Genomic DNA, 13,551 nt, shown 5'->3' on the forward strand with positions numbered 1-13,551 from the left:
CTGTTTTGTTTTATTACTTACAATTTTTTTTTCAATTTGGGTTTTATTATATAATAAATCTTTTTCTTTCTCATTTTGATTTTTTTTTGTAATATGTTTGTTTACTAAGAAACCGTGGGGCTTAGAATATATCTTTTTTTATTCTTTATGACTATATATGTCATGATTGTCCTCGCAATCTCTTTGTATTACGTGTATAATTACCAATGTTATATGTATTGTTCTGTATTTATTTGAAAATTAATAAAAAGATAGAAAAAGAATATGGCTTTCTAGAGCAGCTTGTGGTTGAACCCACTCAGGAGAAGGCAATTCTAGATTTGGTGTTGTGCAATGAACCAGGTTTGATTAGGGAGCTTAAGGTAAAGGAACCCTTAGGAGGTAGTGATCATAATATGATAGAATTCACCCAGCAGTTTGAGAGGGAGAAGCTAAAATTGGATGTATTGGTACTATAGTTGAGTAAAGGTAACCACAGAGGCATGAGAGAGGAGCTGGCCAAAGTTGATTGGAGGGGGACCCTAGCAGGGTCTGGGAATAATTCAGAAGACAGGATCAGTTCATCCCAAAGAAGAAGCATTCTATAGGGGGAGGATGAGGCAACTGTGGCTGAGAAGGGAAGTCGGACAGCATGGAAGCAAGAGGGCATACAATATTGCAAAAATTAGTGGGAAGCTAGAGGATTGGGAAGCTTTTAAATACCAGCAGAAGGCAACTAAAAAAGCAATAAGGGAAGAAAAGATGAAATATGAAGGTAAGCTAGCCAATAATATAAGAGGATACCACAAGTTTATCAGATATGTAAAGAGTAAGAGGCAAGAGTGGACATCGGACCACTGAAAAATCCTACTGGAGATGTAATAATGGGGAACAAAAAATGGCAGATGAACTGAATAAGTATTTTGCATCAGTCTTCAATGTGGAAGAGTCAGGGGGAAGAAGTGAGTGCAGTCGCTATTACTAAGGAGAAGGTGCTTGGGAAGCTGAAAGGAAGCTGCAAGGTCTGAAGATAGATAAATCACCTGGACTGGATGGATTACACCCCAAGGCTCTGAAAGAGGTAGCTGAAGAGATTTTAGTAGTGGCATTAGTAGTGATCTTTCAAGAACCACTGGAGTCAGGAATGGTTTTGGAGGACTGGAAAATCGCAGATGTCATCCACTCTTTAAGAAACAAGCAAGGCAAAAGACAGGAAATTATAGGCCAGTTATCCTGACTTCAGTGGTTGATGAGATGTAAGAATCCATTACTAAGGATGAGGTTTTGGGGTACTTGGAAGCACATGATAAAATAGGCCAAAGTCAGCATGGTTTCCTTGAGGGGAAATCTTGCCTGACAAATCTGTTGGAGTTCTTTGAGGATAGACAAAGGACTCATGGATGTTGTTTACTTGGATTTTCAGAATGCCTTTGCCAAGGTGCCACACATGAAGCTGCTAAGCAAGATAGGAGCCCATGGTATTACGGGAAAAGATGGAAGATTGCCTGATTGGCAGAAGGCAAAGAATGGGCATAAAGGGGGCCTTTTCTGGTTGGCTGCTGGTGACTAGTGGTGTTCCTCAGGGGTCGGTGTTTGGTCCGCTACTTTTCACATTACATGTTAATGATCTGGATGACAGAATTGATGGCTTTGTAGCTGCATTTGTGGATGATACTAAGATAGGTGGAGGGGTAGGTAGTGTTGAGGAAGCAGGGAGTCTACAGAAGGACTTGGACAGGTTGGGAGAATGAGCAAAGAAGTGGCAGATGGAATACAGTGTAGGGAAGTGTACGGTCATGCACTTTAGTAGAAGGAATAAAGCTGCAGACTATTTTCTTAAATGGGGACAGAATTCAGAAATTGGAGGTGCAAAGGGACTTGGGAGTCCTAGTGCAGGATTCTCTAAAGGTTAACTTGCAGGTTCAGTTGGTAATAAGGAAGGCAAATGCAATGTTAGCATTCATTTTGAGAGGACTAGAATATAAAAGCAAGGATGCAATGAGGCTTCATAAGGCATTGGTCAGACCACATTGGAGTACTGTGAGCAGTTTTGGGGCCCCACATCTAAGGAAGGATATGCTGGCATTGGAGAGGATCCAGAGGAGGTTTATGAGAATGACCCCGGAAATGAATGGGTTAACATATGAGGAGCGGTTGGTGGCTCTGGGCCTGTACTTGCTGGAGTTTAGGAGGATGAGGGGGAATCTCATTGAAACCTACCGAATGTTGAAAGGCCTGGGTAGAGTGGACATGGAGAGGATGTTTCCAGTGGTGGGACAGTCTAGGACCAGAATAGAAGGACGTTCCTTCAGAACAGATGGGCAGGAATTTCTTTAGCTAGAGGGTGGTGAATCTGTGGAATTCATTGCCACAGATAGCTGTGGAGGCCAAGTCATTGGGTATATTTAAAGTGGAGGTTGATAGGTTCTTGATTAGTAAGGGCACCAAAGGTTATGGGGAGAAGGCAGGAGTATTGGTTTGACAGGGAAACATTAAATGGCCATGGTCAAAGGGCTGAATGGCCTAATTCTGCTCCTATCTTATGATTTTTCTCTTTCTTCATTCTGTATTTATTCTGCCCAATCCATCACTGTAAAATGCATGGTTAATATTTTAGTATTTCATCTTTTCTCATTTTTCTTTGTATGTATTTACCTCTTGTACCTTTTTCTACTTATTACCACAGTGTCTGTTTTTGTTTCATTTTTTCCAGAATTTTGTATTTTACCAAGTGCCTGGTACATTAATATTCCTGACTTGTCATAATTTCCATCCACTTTTGCATGGACAGATTGAGGATGGATTAGTTTGGAAACTGATAAACTATTTCACTCACAGATACCCATTCAGCTTAAGTGATCTGTAGTAGTGGTGGAAGTAAATGTACTACTGTTAAGAGTATTTGCAGTACTGGTAGAAGATACAACAAAAGTAAAATGAATAAGGTTACTTGATTATGGGCTGCCTGTCACTTGTCTTTAAAATCTCAACATTGAACTTCTAAAAGGGTTGAAATTTTTTTATTTTAAATCAAACTGGCGTCTACGGGTAAACAGCTGTTAGGAGATCTCTAAGTATAGTGTTTTACGTGATATCTTTTCAACCACCTCCCCACCCCAAATCCATAGAAAACAAGTGATGCTCGATTCCACGACTAAGGTAGCAAAGAATATACGAGTATTAATGAATGAAAATGTCCAGTAGATTTTTTTTAATGACAAACCATAGGGAAACACTTCAGAACCAGAATCTGCAAGATTTCCGTAGACTAATGAAGAATTGTCCCAGGTTATAATTACAACTACCTTCATCGTGTTTCTTTGTATTGATTAATGTACAAGTAAAATGAACATAATAAACAATCTACAACAAGCAACTTTATTACAATACACATTTGTAAATATTTTTGCCCTTAACTGTAATGATTTTTTAACAGCCGGGAAGAACTGATTACAATGCCGTTATCTTGATGGAAGCCAACAGATCGTAATTCACAGAAACAAAGCAATTTTCATACAAACTCAAACTTAATCAGATAAGGTGGATACTAATGGAGTAGTTGGCATCTAAGATTTACATGTTCATACATCGTTGAATTCTCCTACTTTCCATTATCCAACCAAATCTTTCGCAAGTGGAAAATTGCATGACATTGCAGTCGGACAGCTAGCCTCCATATCACATGTGCAGCCTCGAAAATGACATTTATTGGATAGAAACGTTAAAGAGTAACCCTTCCAAGTTTGTTTATTTCTAACATAAATATCTGTATATATTTGTTTCTTCCTGTTGAGACTTTGCGTCTAAAGTTGACACATTTAAGGCTTCAACTGCCTTGCTTCTTTACTACTCGGTCATCGTCCATCTGGATAGCATGGAATATGTTTCATGACTAATTATATTAGCGACTGCTTTTCGCTGAGCTGAAAGAGAAACAAAAATTGGTAGGAATTGATCGATGACACTATTTCCATGATTCATGTAGTATGCAATTGACCAACAAGGCGAGTGCGTGCATCCATACGACTAGTTTTACCCAACAGCTGTTCCGCATATCAATATTTGCCATGTTTCCTGTTGTGTTTTAGTTGCCTGTACTAGTAGTAAATGACATGGCAATTGGGTCCTAACACATCTGGTAGAAAGGTGACATAGTACAGTGGATTTTCATTCATTTCGCTACTTTTGAGCCATTCAGAGTGAATCAATTTACGATAAAATGGAGTGAACTCCTGTCTATTTGGAGCCCATTGATTGTGCAGTATTGAAAGCCATGGGGGGACTTGTCTGATGCAATGGTTGTGGGCCTCGTTAAGCCGTTTGCATTCTTACTTCAGCTCCACTTTTTGTGAACAGCGATGGATAAGAAATGTGAGTGGGATGCAAAATGGCAGACCAAAATCCCCCAACACATAGTTTATGATTATTTATTAATATTTCACAAAAGGAGAACTTAATAGTGAAATTTTGAGGTCGATTTTCCCCTCAGTGGCAAATAAAAGGCGCCAGCCGATCGTGAGAATTGCACTTGCCTTTATGATGCTCCGTAACCAATAGTTCTCTGTTGAAGCTGAGCTACAAACAGGGACCCACCCGGCTCTTTCTACCCTCCCCCCCCCCCCCCCCAATACGCTAAGGTGCTGACAGCAACATGTAATAAAACATCCAACATACTGACACTACTATCCTGATTTAAAGCGCAATGCCAGCACTACAAGCCGATCCTGAGGCCCTGACGCTGGAAGACCCTGATCACCTTTAGAAAACTTTCTGCTCTCGAAGGCCTTTGAATCATTTTTTAAAAGGCTGAAACACACTGAAGATTAGCTGCAGTGTGCACAGCAGTGTATTTTTAGATTTACACACCTGCACACTGCAGCACAGATATTGGGAATACGCTTGATGGCAGCTGTGTATATATCTGATTTCTCAGTCTGCCATGTACTCAGTAAGGAGTCCAAGGCCATTACATGTTGGGGGATGGATACAGTTGGTATCTCCCTCCTCAACTTTATTGTTAGTCATAGTTGGTGCATCTAGTGCAGCCAAATTAACTTGAATAGAGTTGTTGACCTTCATCTAAATGTTTTTTCTATTTTACTTTACCTCATTGTATAGTCATGTTTTTAATTAAATCAAATTCTATGTGCTTCTAAATTGATTTGTGATTTAAGAAATCTATTATTCTGATAATATTTCGATTTTTCTTTCAAGGATTTCAAAATATCTCTGATAGTGGGACTGAAAATAGTGAAGAGGTCTTCTGATAACACAAGCTATTGAAGGCTAGTGGGGCAGTCTGTGGATGGGTCTTCGATCCCACATTCTGTGGCCTAGTTGGAATACAGACTCTGCTGCATGTTGCAGAAGGGCTGCAGCATTGCTGTAAACAATGTGTTGGGAGCTGTGTGGCTGCAAAGACCTAGCACAACCACAGGACCATTGTGCGCAGCAAAGATGAGGGACAGGCTGGGATTTGTATGATCTGGCCCAATGTCTTTGATAATCAGAGACACTTAGAAATAGTTCAAATAATCTTTAATAATTAAAAATGCTAAAAAAATAAAATTAATAAATAAAATTAAAAATTGTAATGTACCAGAAATTAATTAAGACCATTAAGATAAAGTAACATAAAGAAAAACAAACCCTGTACCTGCATTTCCTTTCTATTCGAAGCCCATGAACCCATTCACCTGCTAGCCATGGCTGGTGTAAAGTTAAAGGGCCAGATGAAATGAGCATGGCCCGTCAACTCAACATGTTAGAGCTCTGCCACTTAACTCAGGCTGAAAGCAGCAGCAGTGCAGATGTTCAACTATGCCAGCATCCGACCTCCATTTCATCTCTGATTCTACATTTCTGGAAGCCAGGCGAACCATGATGAGGATGTAGCCAGTAGTCTGCTGTGAAAGAGCCAGCCAAAGGTAAGTTTGATTTGGGCCATTTACTGGGCTTTTGTGCTGCAACTTAAGTTTACTGAACAGCCATTTCAGCACAATGCCCTCCACTGGGAATCTGGGACCTGTGTGAACAGAGAAATCACTGGCATGTTTCTTCAAGCAATCAGATTAATAAATCCTTATTGAGGCACACTGTCCTGATGAATAGCTGCCAGTTAGAATGTTTAATCCATGCTAAATCCTGTAAAGAAAATGTAAAAAGAGAAGGAAAGAAAAGCCCAAGATTAACTGACAAGGAAGCCAGGAAGAAAAAACAAATTTGTTTTTTTTTAACAACTCTAACATCAATTATAGTCTGAAAGAATGAGACCTCACATTTATAAAGGTAGATTTTTGATACCAGATAGGATGTTTGGAACCAATTGAGCCTCATCACAGTGTTAAAAGTTTGTTACATTTTAACAGACCTTTCCTCACATAATTAGTAGAAGTACCATAACCTTACACTCTTTCTGTTTGTGAATGGTGAATCTCTTTGCAAAGTACCAGTGGGGGAACAGGGCAACTCGGAACGGAACTTCTTAACTTTCATATTTAACTGTGAACATGCAGACATTGGAAACTACTAACTGATATACTCTGAAATAATGGTGAGAATCAATGACCCTGCTATTAGTCGTACCACAAAATCTGAGCTATAGAATTCAATATCAGATCAGGTATAGAAAGTAGAACTATGGGCTTAAGAATGAAATAGATAAAAATATAATTTTCAGCATTAGAATGGCTATTTGGCAGTAAGATTTGCCACACCGTTAAGTCAGCTTTTAAACTAAAACAGGTAAGTCTTAACTTGTTCTGGAAAGTTTAATTTCTCTCTCTGGGATAAGCAGGAAATTCATGCTGAATATATTGGACAGCTGGGACTGGCAGTGAGGTACTGGTGGGCAGAGGGGCACTTCCCCAATGAATAATTATTAAACACAATTAGGCTATCCAGGTTTGCATGCAAGTTTCTAATTTGTACGCATATAATTTATGCTTTCAGGAGTGGTCCTGCAATCACCCTCAATTGATAGTTTTGGAGGAATAAGGCTCTCAGATAAAGAACTTCTTGATTTCTTCATTTATATGGTTATGTGTGGGCATTAATAGTTCTTGCATTGTTGTCATGGTGAACACAAGCTAAATGTCAATTCAATGTCAAGCTAACTGTGAAAAGATTATTTGGTAGGCCTGAGTTTACATTAGAAGTAATGATGGAGCTAAGAATGAACATCACTATAAACACATGTATTGGGCATTGAATTCTAGTGCATGCAACACCCAGTTAAACACAGATATTCTGAAACTGCTGTACAAGTTGACTATCCTTGTCAGAAGATGTGATACTTGTCAAGAGACTCTGCCTTAAATGTGTGTAGTTTCTGTGTGTATCTATTAGATTGGGAGTGTGTGTGGGAAAGGAAGGGTAGCAGGAGCTTAGCCCAGACAATAACAAGTAGGCAAATTAAGTACATACGTTATCCACATGTAAATATTAAAGTGCCCCTCCACAAGCAGTCAAATTTGATTCCTCAGCACACCCCCACACCGCTGCAGTAGAAAACCCATCTGAAAAAGTTCGGTTTTGTACATTCCAGTGCAAATACATTAATAAAATTAGCATAATATCTAAGTTTATGCCATTCTTTTGCAAACTGACCCCTCAGCCACCCAGGTTTTATCATAGAATTGTACAGCACAGAAAAGGGTCCTTTCGGCCCGCATCATCCATGCTGACCGTGATGCCTACCCACACTAATCCTATTTACCCGATTGGGCCCCTATCCTTCTATTCCTTTCCGTTCTAGGTACCTGTCCAAACGCCTTGTAAGATTTTAATCCTAGTTGAGGATTAAAGTAATACATGAATTCAACCTTTTCTTCCTGCCTCTGCTATTTCCCTCTGTCTCGATCTCGATGCTTTTCCGCTCTTGCTTGCTGCACTTGGTTTGAACTTGAATTCAGTATTCTTGACACTTGCTTCCCACTCAGCGGCGCCGTTAACGGCTCTCCGCTCTGATTGGCTGAGGATGCAGGCGGTCTCCTGCCCGGTTCACTCGCCGCAGATGCTCTGTAGAGGGCGCCGCGAACGGCTGCTGCGAAAACCCGCGGAAACTCCCCAGGGGCGAGTGCAAAGTGAGCAACGGCGATCGGAAAATCCAACGGTCGGCTGCGTCTGTCGCCGTTTGGCGGTTCGATTGTGGCAGAGGGAAGGGTGCTGGAAACTGTCGCCTATTGCACCAGAAATTACTGATGAGATGTGAGTTTCAAGTGGAGTAGTTAGCGTGTCCACAACTCAATGCCTCTTTGTCCGACAAATCACCAACTGGATGGACTTACACCCTGGTCTCTTGGTTGAAGATGGTAAGTGTTTACAGTGAGAGATACATTGAAAGCTCATACATTTCGCTGGACCATAAGCGTCCGGACGATGAATTCGCTCATGAATTGAGAACCACTGGGTGAGTGGTTACTTATTTCTTGTTTGTTGGAATTGTAAGAACGGTTCGATTGTAAAATACTACTTCCGTGACCTTGCTCGTACGCGGGATGGGCGGTTGTTGTTCAAAGTATGTAAATATATTACGTCTGCAGATATATAGGTCACATCGCAACATTTTGTGTGCGATGGATTATATTGGTTCGTTGTTAGAGGCTGAGGTACATTGCTGTGAAAAGAATCACACATGTCACACCGTAGGGTAGAACATCTTGGCACTTATAAGAGATGCTGTGAATTCAAATTCTTCATTCGTTTGTGTTCCAGAATAAAATTAAACAGGGCAAGTGCTTGCAAAGTGCATCATAAAATGGCGAGCAGAGGAAACATAAATTGAAAATTAATTTTCTTTCGGGGAAGAACTTTCTGATGGAAAGTCGCATGATATTATAAATACCAGTTTGAATACAAATGCAGAAAACAGAAATATGCGACAAATATATTATATTTCGCGTTCCAGTGTGACTCTAAAGCTTTTCGACGTTTGCACACACAAAAACAGTAACGGGGGAGGTTCACATTTTAATATATTTGACGAGAGGAAATAGGACGCTGACCACGGTGAATCAGCGGCGTGAGTAAAGGGGGTTGAAGGGTTGTAGCTTCTTATATGAAAATTATGTTAAAAAGGAACATCTAAGATCTGATTTCCCCCCTTGAAATATAGTCATTTTAACCAATGTAAATATTAAAATAATGTTTTAACGTTTAAGTCGCTCAAACGATAATTTGACTTGTATATGCTTTCTTTTTATAGTATGGATTTATTAACACATGTTTGAAGTCTTTGATCATAGAAACATTTGGAGAAGAAACATGGGAGAAATTGAGGTAATATCTGACACTGCTTCTTCTAAATTAGGCTTTTATTTTTTCTTACCCTAACCAAAATATAACCACAAGCATTGCCCAACTACCATATTAGCATGTAAATGATATTCGAAATGTACAATAACGTTGTTCTTTCCTAAATATCAGGGCAACCAGTGCCTCAGACGTGTTGATTATTAAAGTCATACTTAAAATCAATGCCTTTATTGGTTAAAAATAAGACATTGATCAACGTAAACAGAATCAATGAAAGTATGATCTGTTCAACAGATTTCTGTTTATAGTTTGTGAATATCTACATACAATTTGCAGGCGCAGAAAATTCTTTGAGTTCAGACGATATATAACGCCAGAATCTATTAAGAGTACAGCTGTAGCCGATATTTTGAATATATAGATGAAGCTTTGACTATTTTTGCTTACACTTTATGGATACTACAGCAGTTTTATGTTAGCTTAAAACAAGACAAACATTTCACGCAAGTTGTCCCACATACATCTTCAAAGTAAGCCAATATCACGTCTTCGGTTTAACATGTAGTATATTTGAATGCTTCTGATTAATGTAAAGACAAAACTGACTTTTTTTATATATTTAGCCTATTAATTAACAGCTGTGAATATCGTTAGTTCGGTAAATTCACCCCTGCAACTTCAGTTTGTATGCCCTGCCTATGGTAACTGTTGTGTGAATGGTCCAGTGGGAAAGTTTAATATTTCAGCAGGTGGCGCCATTCAGTGGTCTGTGCGATTGCGTGTAACTGGTAATACACTTCTAGTGAAGTCACTTGTCAACCTTTCAAAATACAGCTGTGATATCTTCATCTTTCTTAGGCAGCATTGATAGGGATGATAGTAATTAAGAAACTGAAGTATTGTGACTTTATTTTCAAATTAACATTCATCTCTCTATAGAATAGCAGCTGGAGTGCCAGACACTTTTATGAATTTTAAGGTTTATTCCGATGACAATACAATGCGGGTGGTAGAGGAAGCCTGCAAGTTATTAGGTGGGTTCCATATTATTGCTACACAACTACTACTACATTGTATTTTTAACTTTACAATACATTTAAATTAATACTTAAAAGTAACATATCAGATGCAAAGATTGCTGCCAAAAACTAGAAATGTATATGTTGAGGGAGCATGACAAGGAGAATTCTTACTTTGTAAGATTTGAATTAAAGTGGCATATCTTTGAAAAGGGCCCAGGAGATCCCAAGATGCCTCCGAAGCACTGTGGAAACCTGATTTGTCACAATACTGGAACTTTATTCTGTGCATTTTCATAGCGTCACAAAGTTATACAGCACAGAACACACCCTATGGCCTAACTCGTCCTTGCAAACTAAGGTTCCTACCTAAGCATTTGCTTGCATTCAGCCCCTATCCCTCTAAACCTTTCCCATGCATGAATCTGTCCAACTGTCTTTCAAACGTCGTAATTGTAACTGCCTCAACCACTTCCTCTGGCAGCTCGAACCATATACTCACCACTCTCTGTGTAAAAACAAAAGTTGTCCCTCAAGTCTCTTTTAAATTTTTCCCCTCTAACTCTAAATCTATGCCCCCTAGTTTTGGACTCTCCTACCCTAGGGAAAAGACTACTACTATCCACCTTATCTATGCCCCTCATTATTTTATAAACCTCTATGAGATCACCCCTCATTCTCCTAGGCTCCAAGGAATAAAGACCTAGTCTGGCCAACCTCTCCCTATAACTCAGGCCCTCTAGTCCTAGCAACATTCTCATAAATCTTTTCTGCACACTTTCCAGTTTAACCACGTTTTTCCTATAACAGGGTGAACAAAATTGTACACAGTACTCCAAGAGTGACCTCACCAATGACTTGTACAACTGCAACATAATGTCCCAACTCCTATACTTCATGCCCTGACTGATGAAGGCCAGCATACTAAACACCTTTTTCGGCATCCTGTCTACCTGTAATGCCACTTTCAACAAACTGTGCACTTGTACTCCTAGGTCCCTCTGTTCCATTACACTCCCTCGTCCTCTACCATTCATAGTATAAGTCCTATGCTAGTTTAACTTTCCAAAATGTATCACCTCACATTTACCTGTATTGAAATCCATTTGCCACTCCTCAGCCACTTCCCTAACTGATCAAGATCCCTCTGTAACCTACGATAACCTTCTTCACTATCAACGACACCTCCTAATTTTGTGTCATCCGCAAACTTACTGATCAAGCCTTGTGTATTTGCTTACAAATCATTTACATAAATAAGAAATAACAAGGGTCCCAACATTAACCCCTGAGGCACACCACTAGTTGCTGGCCTCCATTCTGAGAAACAGCCTTCAACCACCACTCTCTGCTTTCTTCCTCTGAGCCAGTTTTGAATCCACCCAACCAGCTCTCCCTGGATTCCATGGGGCCTAACCATCCAGACCAACCTGCCATACAGGACCTTGTTGAAGACCTTGCTAAAGTCCAAATGGAGAACATCCACTGCTGTACCCTCATCTACCCTTTTGGTTACCTCTTCAAAGAACTCCAGAAGTGATTATCACCAAGGAGTTCAAACACAACTTTCCACGCACAAAGCCATGCTGACTCCTCCTAATCAGACTCTGTCTATTCAAATGCTGGTAGATCCTGCCGCCCCTCACAATTCCCTCCAGTAACTTCCCCACTACTGACATCAGGCTGACCGACCTGTAATTCCCTAGCTTGTCCTTCCTACCCTTCTTAAACAATGGAACAACATTAGCCACCTTCCAGTCTTTAGGAACTCCATGAGTGGCTAACAATGAAGCAAAAATCTCTGCAAGGACCTTTGCAATTTCTCCTCTAGCCTCCCACAAAGTCCTAGGATGCACCAGGCCAGGCCCTGGGGATTTATCCACTTTTTTTTATTGTTCATCAACCCATTTCCACCTGAAAATTAACTATTACATGTGTGAAGCTTTTCTTTAGGTTTTAATTGCAGTGGAAATTTTAAAATTCAAATCTAAAATTTTTACCTTATGCACTTTTGCTTTCTCTCAAATGCAATCTTTCTTTTTCAAGTTTTATTTCTGTTTCTGAAGCTGATTCGGTATCAATCCTGACCATTCTAGCTTCCACTTCCTTGCAAAGTTGATTTCCTAATCCTTCAAATTGATTCTTAAGGTAATTACTCAGTTGGCTGCATTATTAGTCAGTCAGGCATTATTAGCCAACATTTTCAGCAACTTACCACACTAGAATTTTCAGGTCCAAAATGTGCAAGGGCATGTCTAATAACATATGCCATAAAGCACCCTGCTACAGCAAATTATGATTTATTCTCTATAGTAAAAAGGAAATAGTGGGCAATAATTATAGGGATGAATGAACATCATGTTCAAAAACATGGTAAGCATGTTATATCATTTCTCATTTTTCTATTGTTCTGTCGCAGGCCTTTCTTGCATCCTACCCTCTTTTCCATTATTGATTGCAATGTCCATAGCCACATCCTACTTTATCTGGTTCCTTTCCTAAACTTCCCTCCTTTTGTCTTACCTCTCTTCTGTTAATAAAACCCTTTAAAGCTTCACATGTATATTGGGAATGGTATCCCTACCTAAAACAGGATATATTTGCAATCGGGAGAATGCAGCAAAGGTTCACCAGCTTGAATCCTGGGATGGTGCGTTTGTTTTCTGAGGAGAGACTCAGCAGTCTGGGTCTAGGCTTTCTTGAGTTTAGAAGAATGAGAGGTGATCTCACTAAAATGAACAGAGTTCTTACATAGGGTAAGGATTGATAGGGTATCTATGGAGACAGTGTTTCAAGGGTTAGGGTATATTGAACCAGGGTATATTGAATGCACCCTGGTTAGGGTATATTGAATCAGAGAACACATTCTCAAAATCAAGGGTTGGCTATTCAGGACAGAGATGAGAAACGTTAATGTTAGCAATTTTTTACCCGGAGGGTTGTGGAGGCACTAAGCATGTAAAGACATGGATTGATAGATTTTTGGGTGTTAAAGGAATCAAGGGATATGGGATTAGTGCAGGAAAATGGTGTCAAAGTAAAACATCATCCTTGATGTTATTGAATAATGGAGCAACCTTGAGGCTTTGAATGGCCTACTTCTGCTCCTACTGATATTCTTGTGCAAGTTTTCACTCTCTAAATTCTCTGCCCATGACTCAGGATTTATTTGTTCGTTTTATATATTTCCCTTCCTCCTTTATGTGCCTTGAGATATTTTCTGCATTAAAATTATGATACAAAGTAGAAGTTGTTGCTGGAAGTCTGTTGCTACTTTATCCGGGTAATGTTTTATTTT

At 39.6% G+C, this 13,551-nt stretch overlaps 1 protein-coding gene across 1 annotated transcript in view; it reads left to right on the top strand.

The window, feature by feature from the left end:
- Positions 1-8,016: 8,016 nt before the first annotated feature.
- The window catches only part of LOC127571858 (guanylate cyclase soluble subunit beta-2-like), a 42,109-nt gene continuing 36,574 nt past the window's right edge, over positions 8,017-13,551 (top strand). The window contains exons 1-3 of the mRNA XM_052018604.1: positions 8,017-8,291; positions 9,185-9,258; positions 10,174-10,268. Of these exons, the coding sequence (XP_051874564.1) occupies positions 8,289-8,291; positions 9,185-9,258; positions 10,174-10,268 (172 nt within the window). The 5' untranslated portion in view covers positions 8,017-8,288. The remainder of the gene's footprint in view (positions 8,292-9,184; positions 9,259-10,173; positions 10,269-13,551) is intronic.

Source organism: Pristis pectinata, chromosome 6 (genome assembly GCF_009764475.1).
Source record: "Pristis pectinata isolate sPriPec2 chromosome 6, sPriPec2.1.pri, whole genome shotgun sequence".
NCBI classification, from domain to species: domain Eukaryota; kingdom Metazoa; phylum Chordata; class Chondrichthyes; order Rhinopristiformes; family Pristidae; genus Pristis; species Pristis pectinata.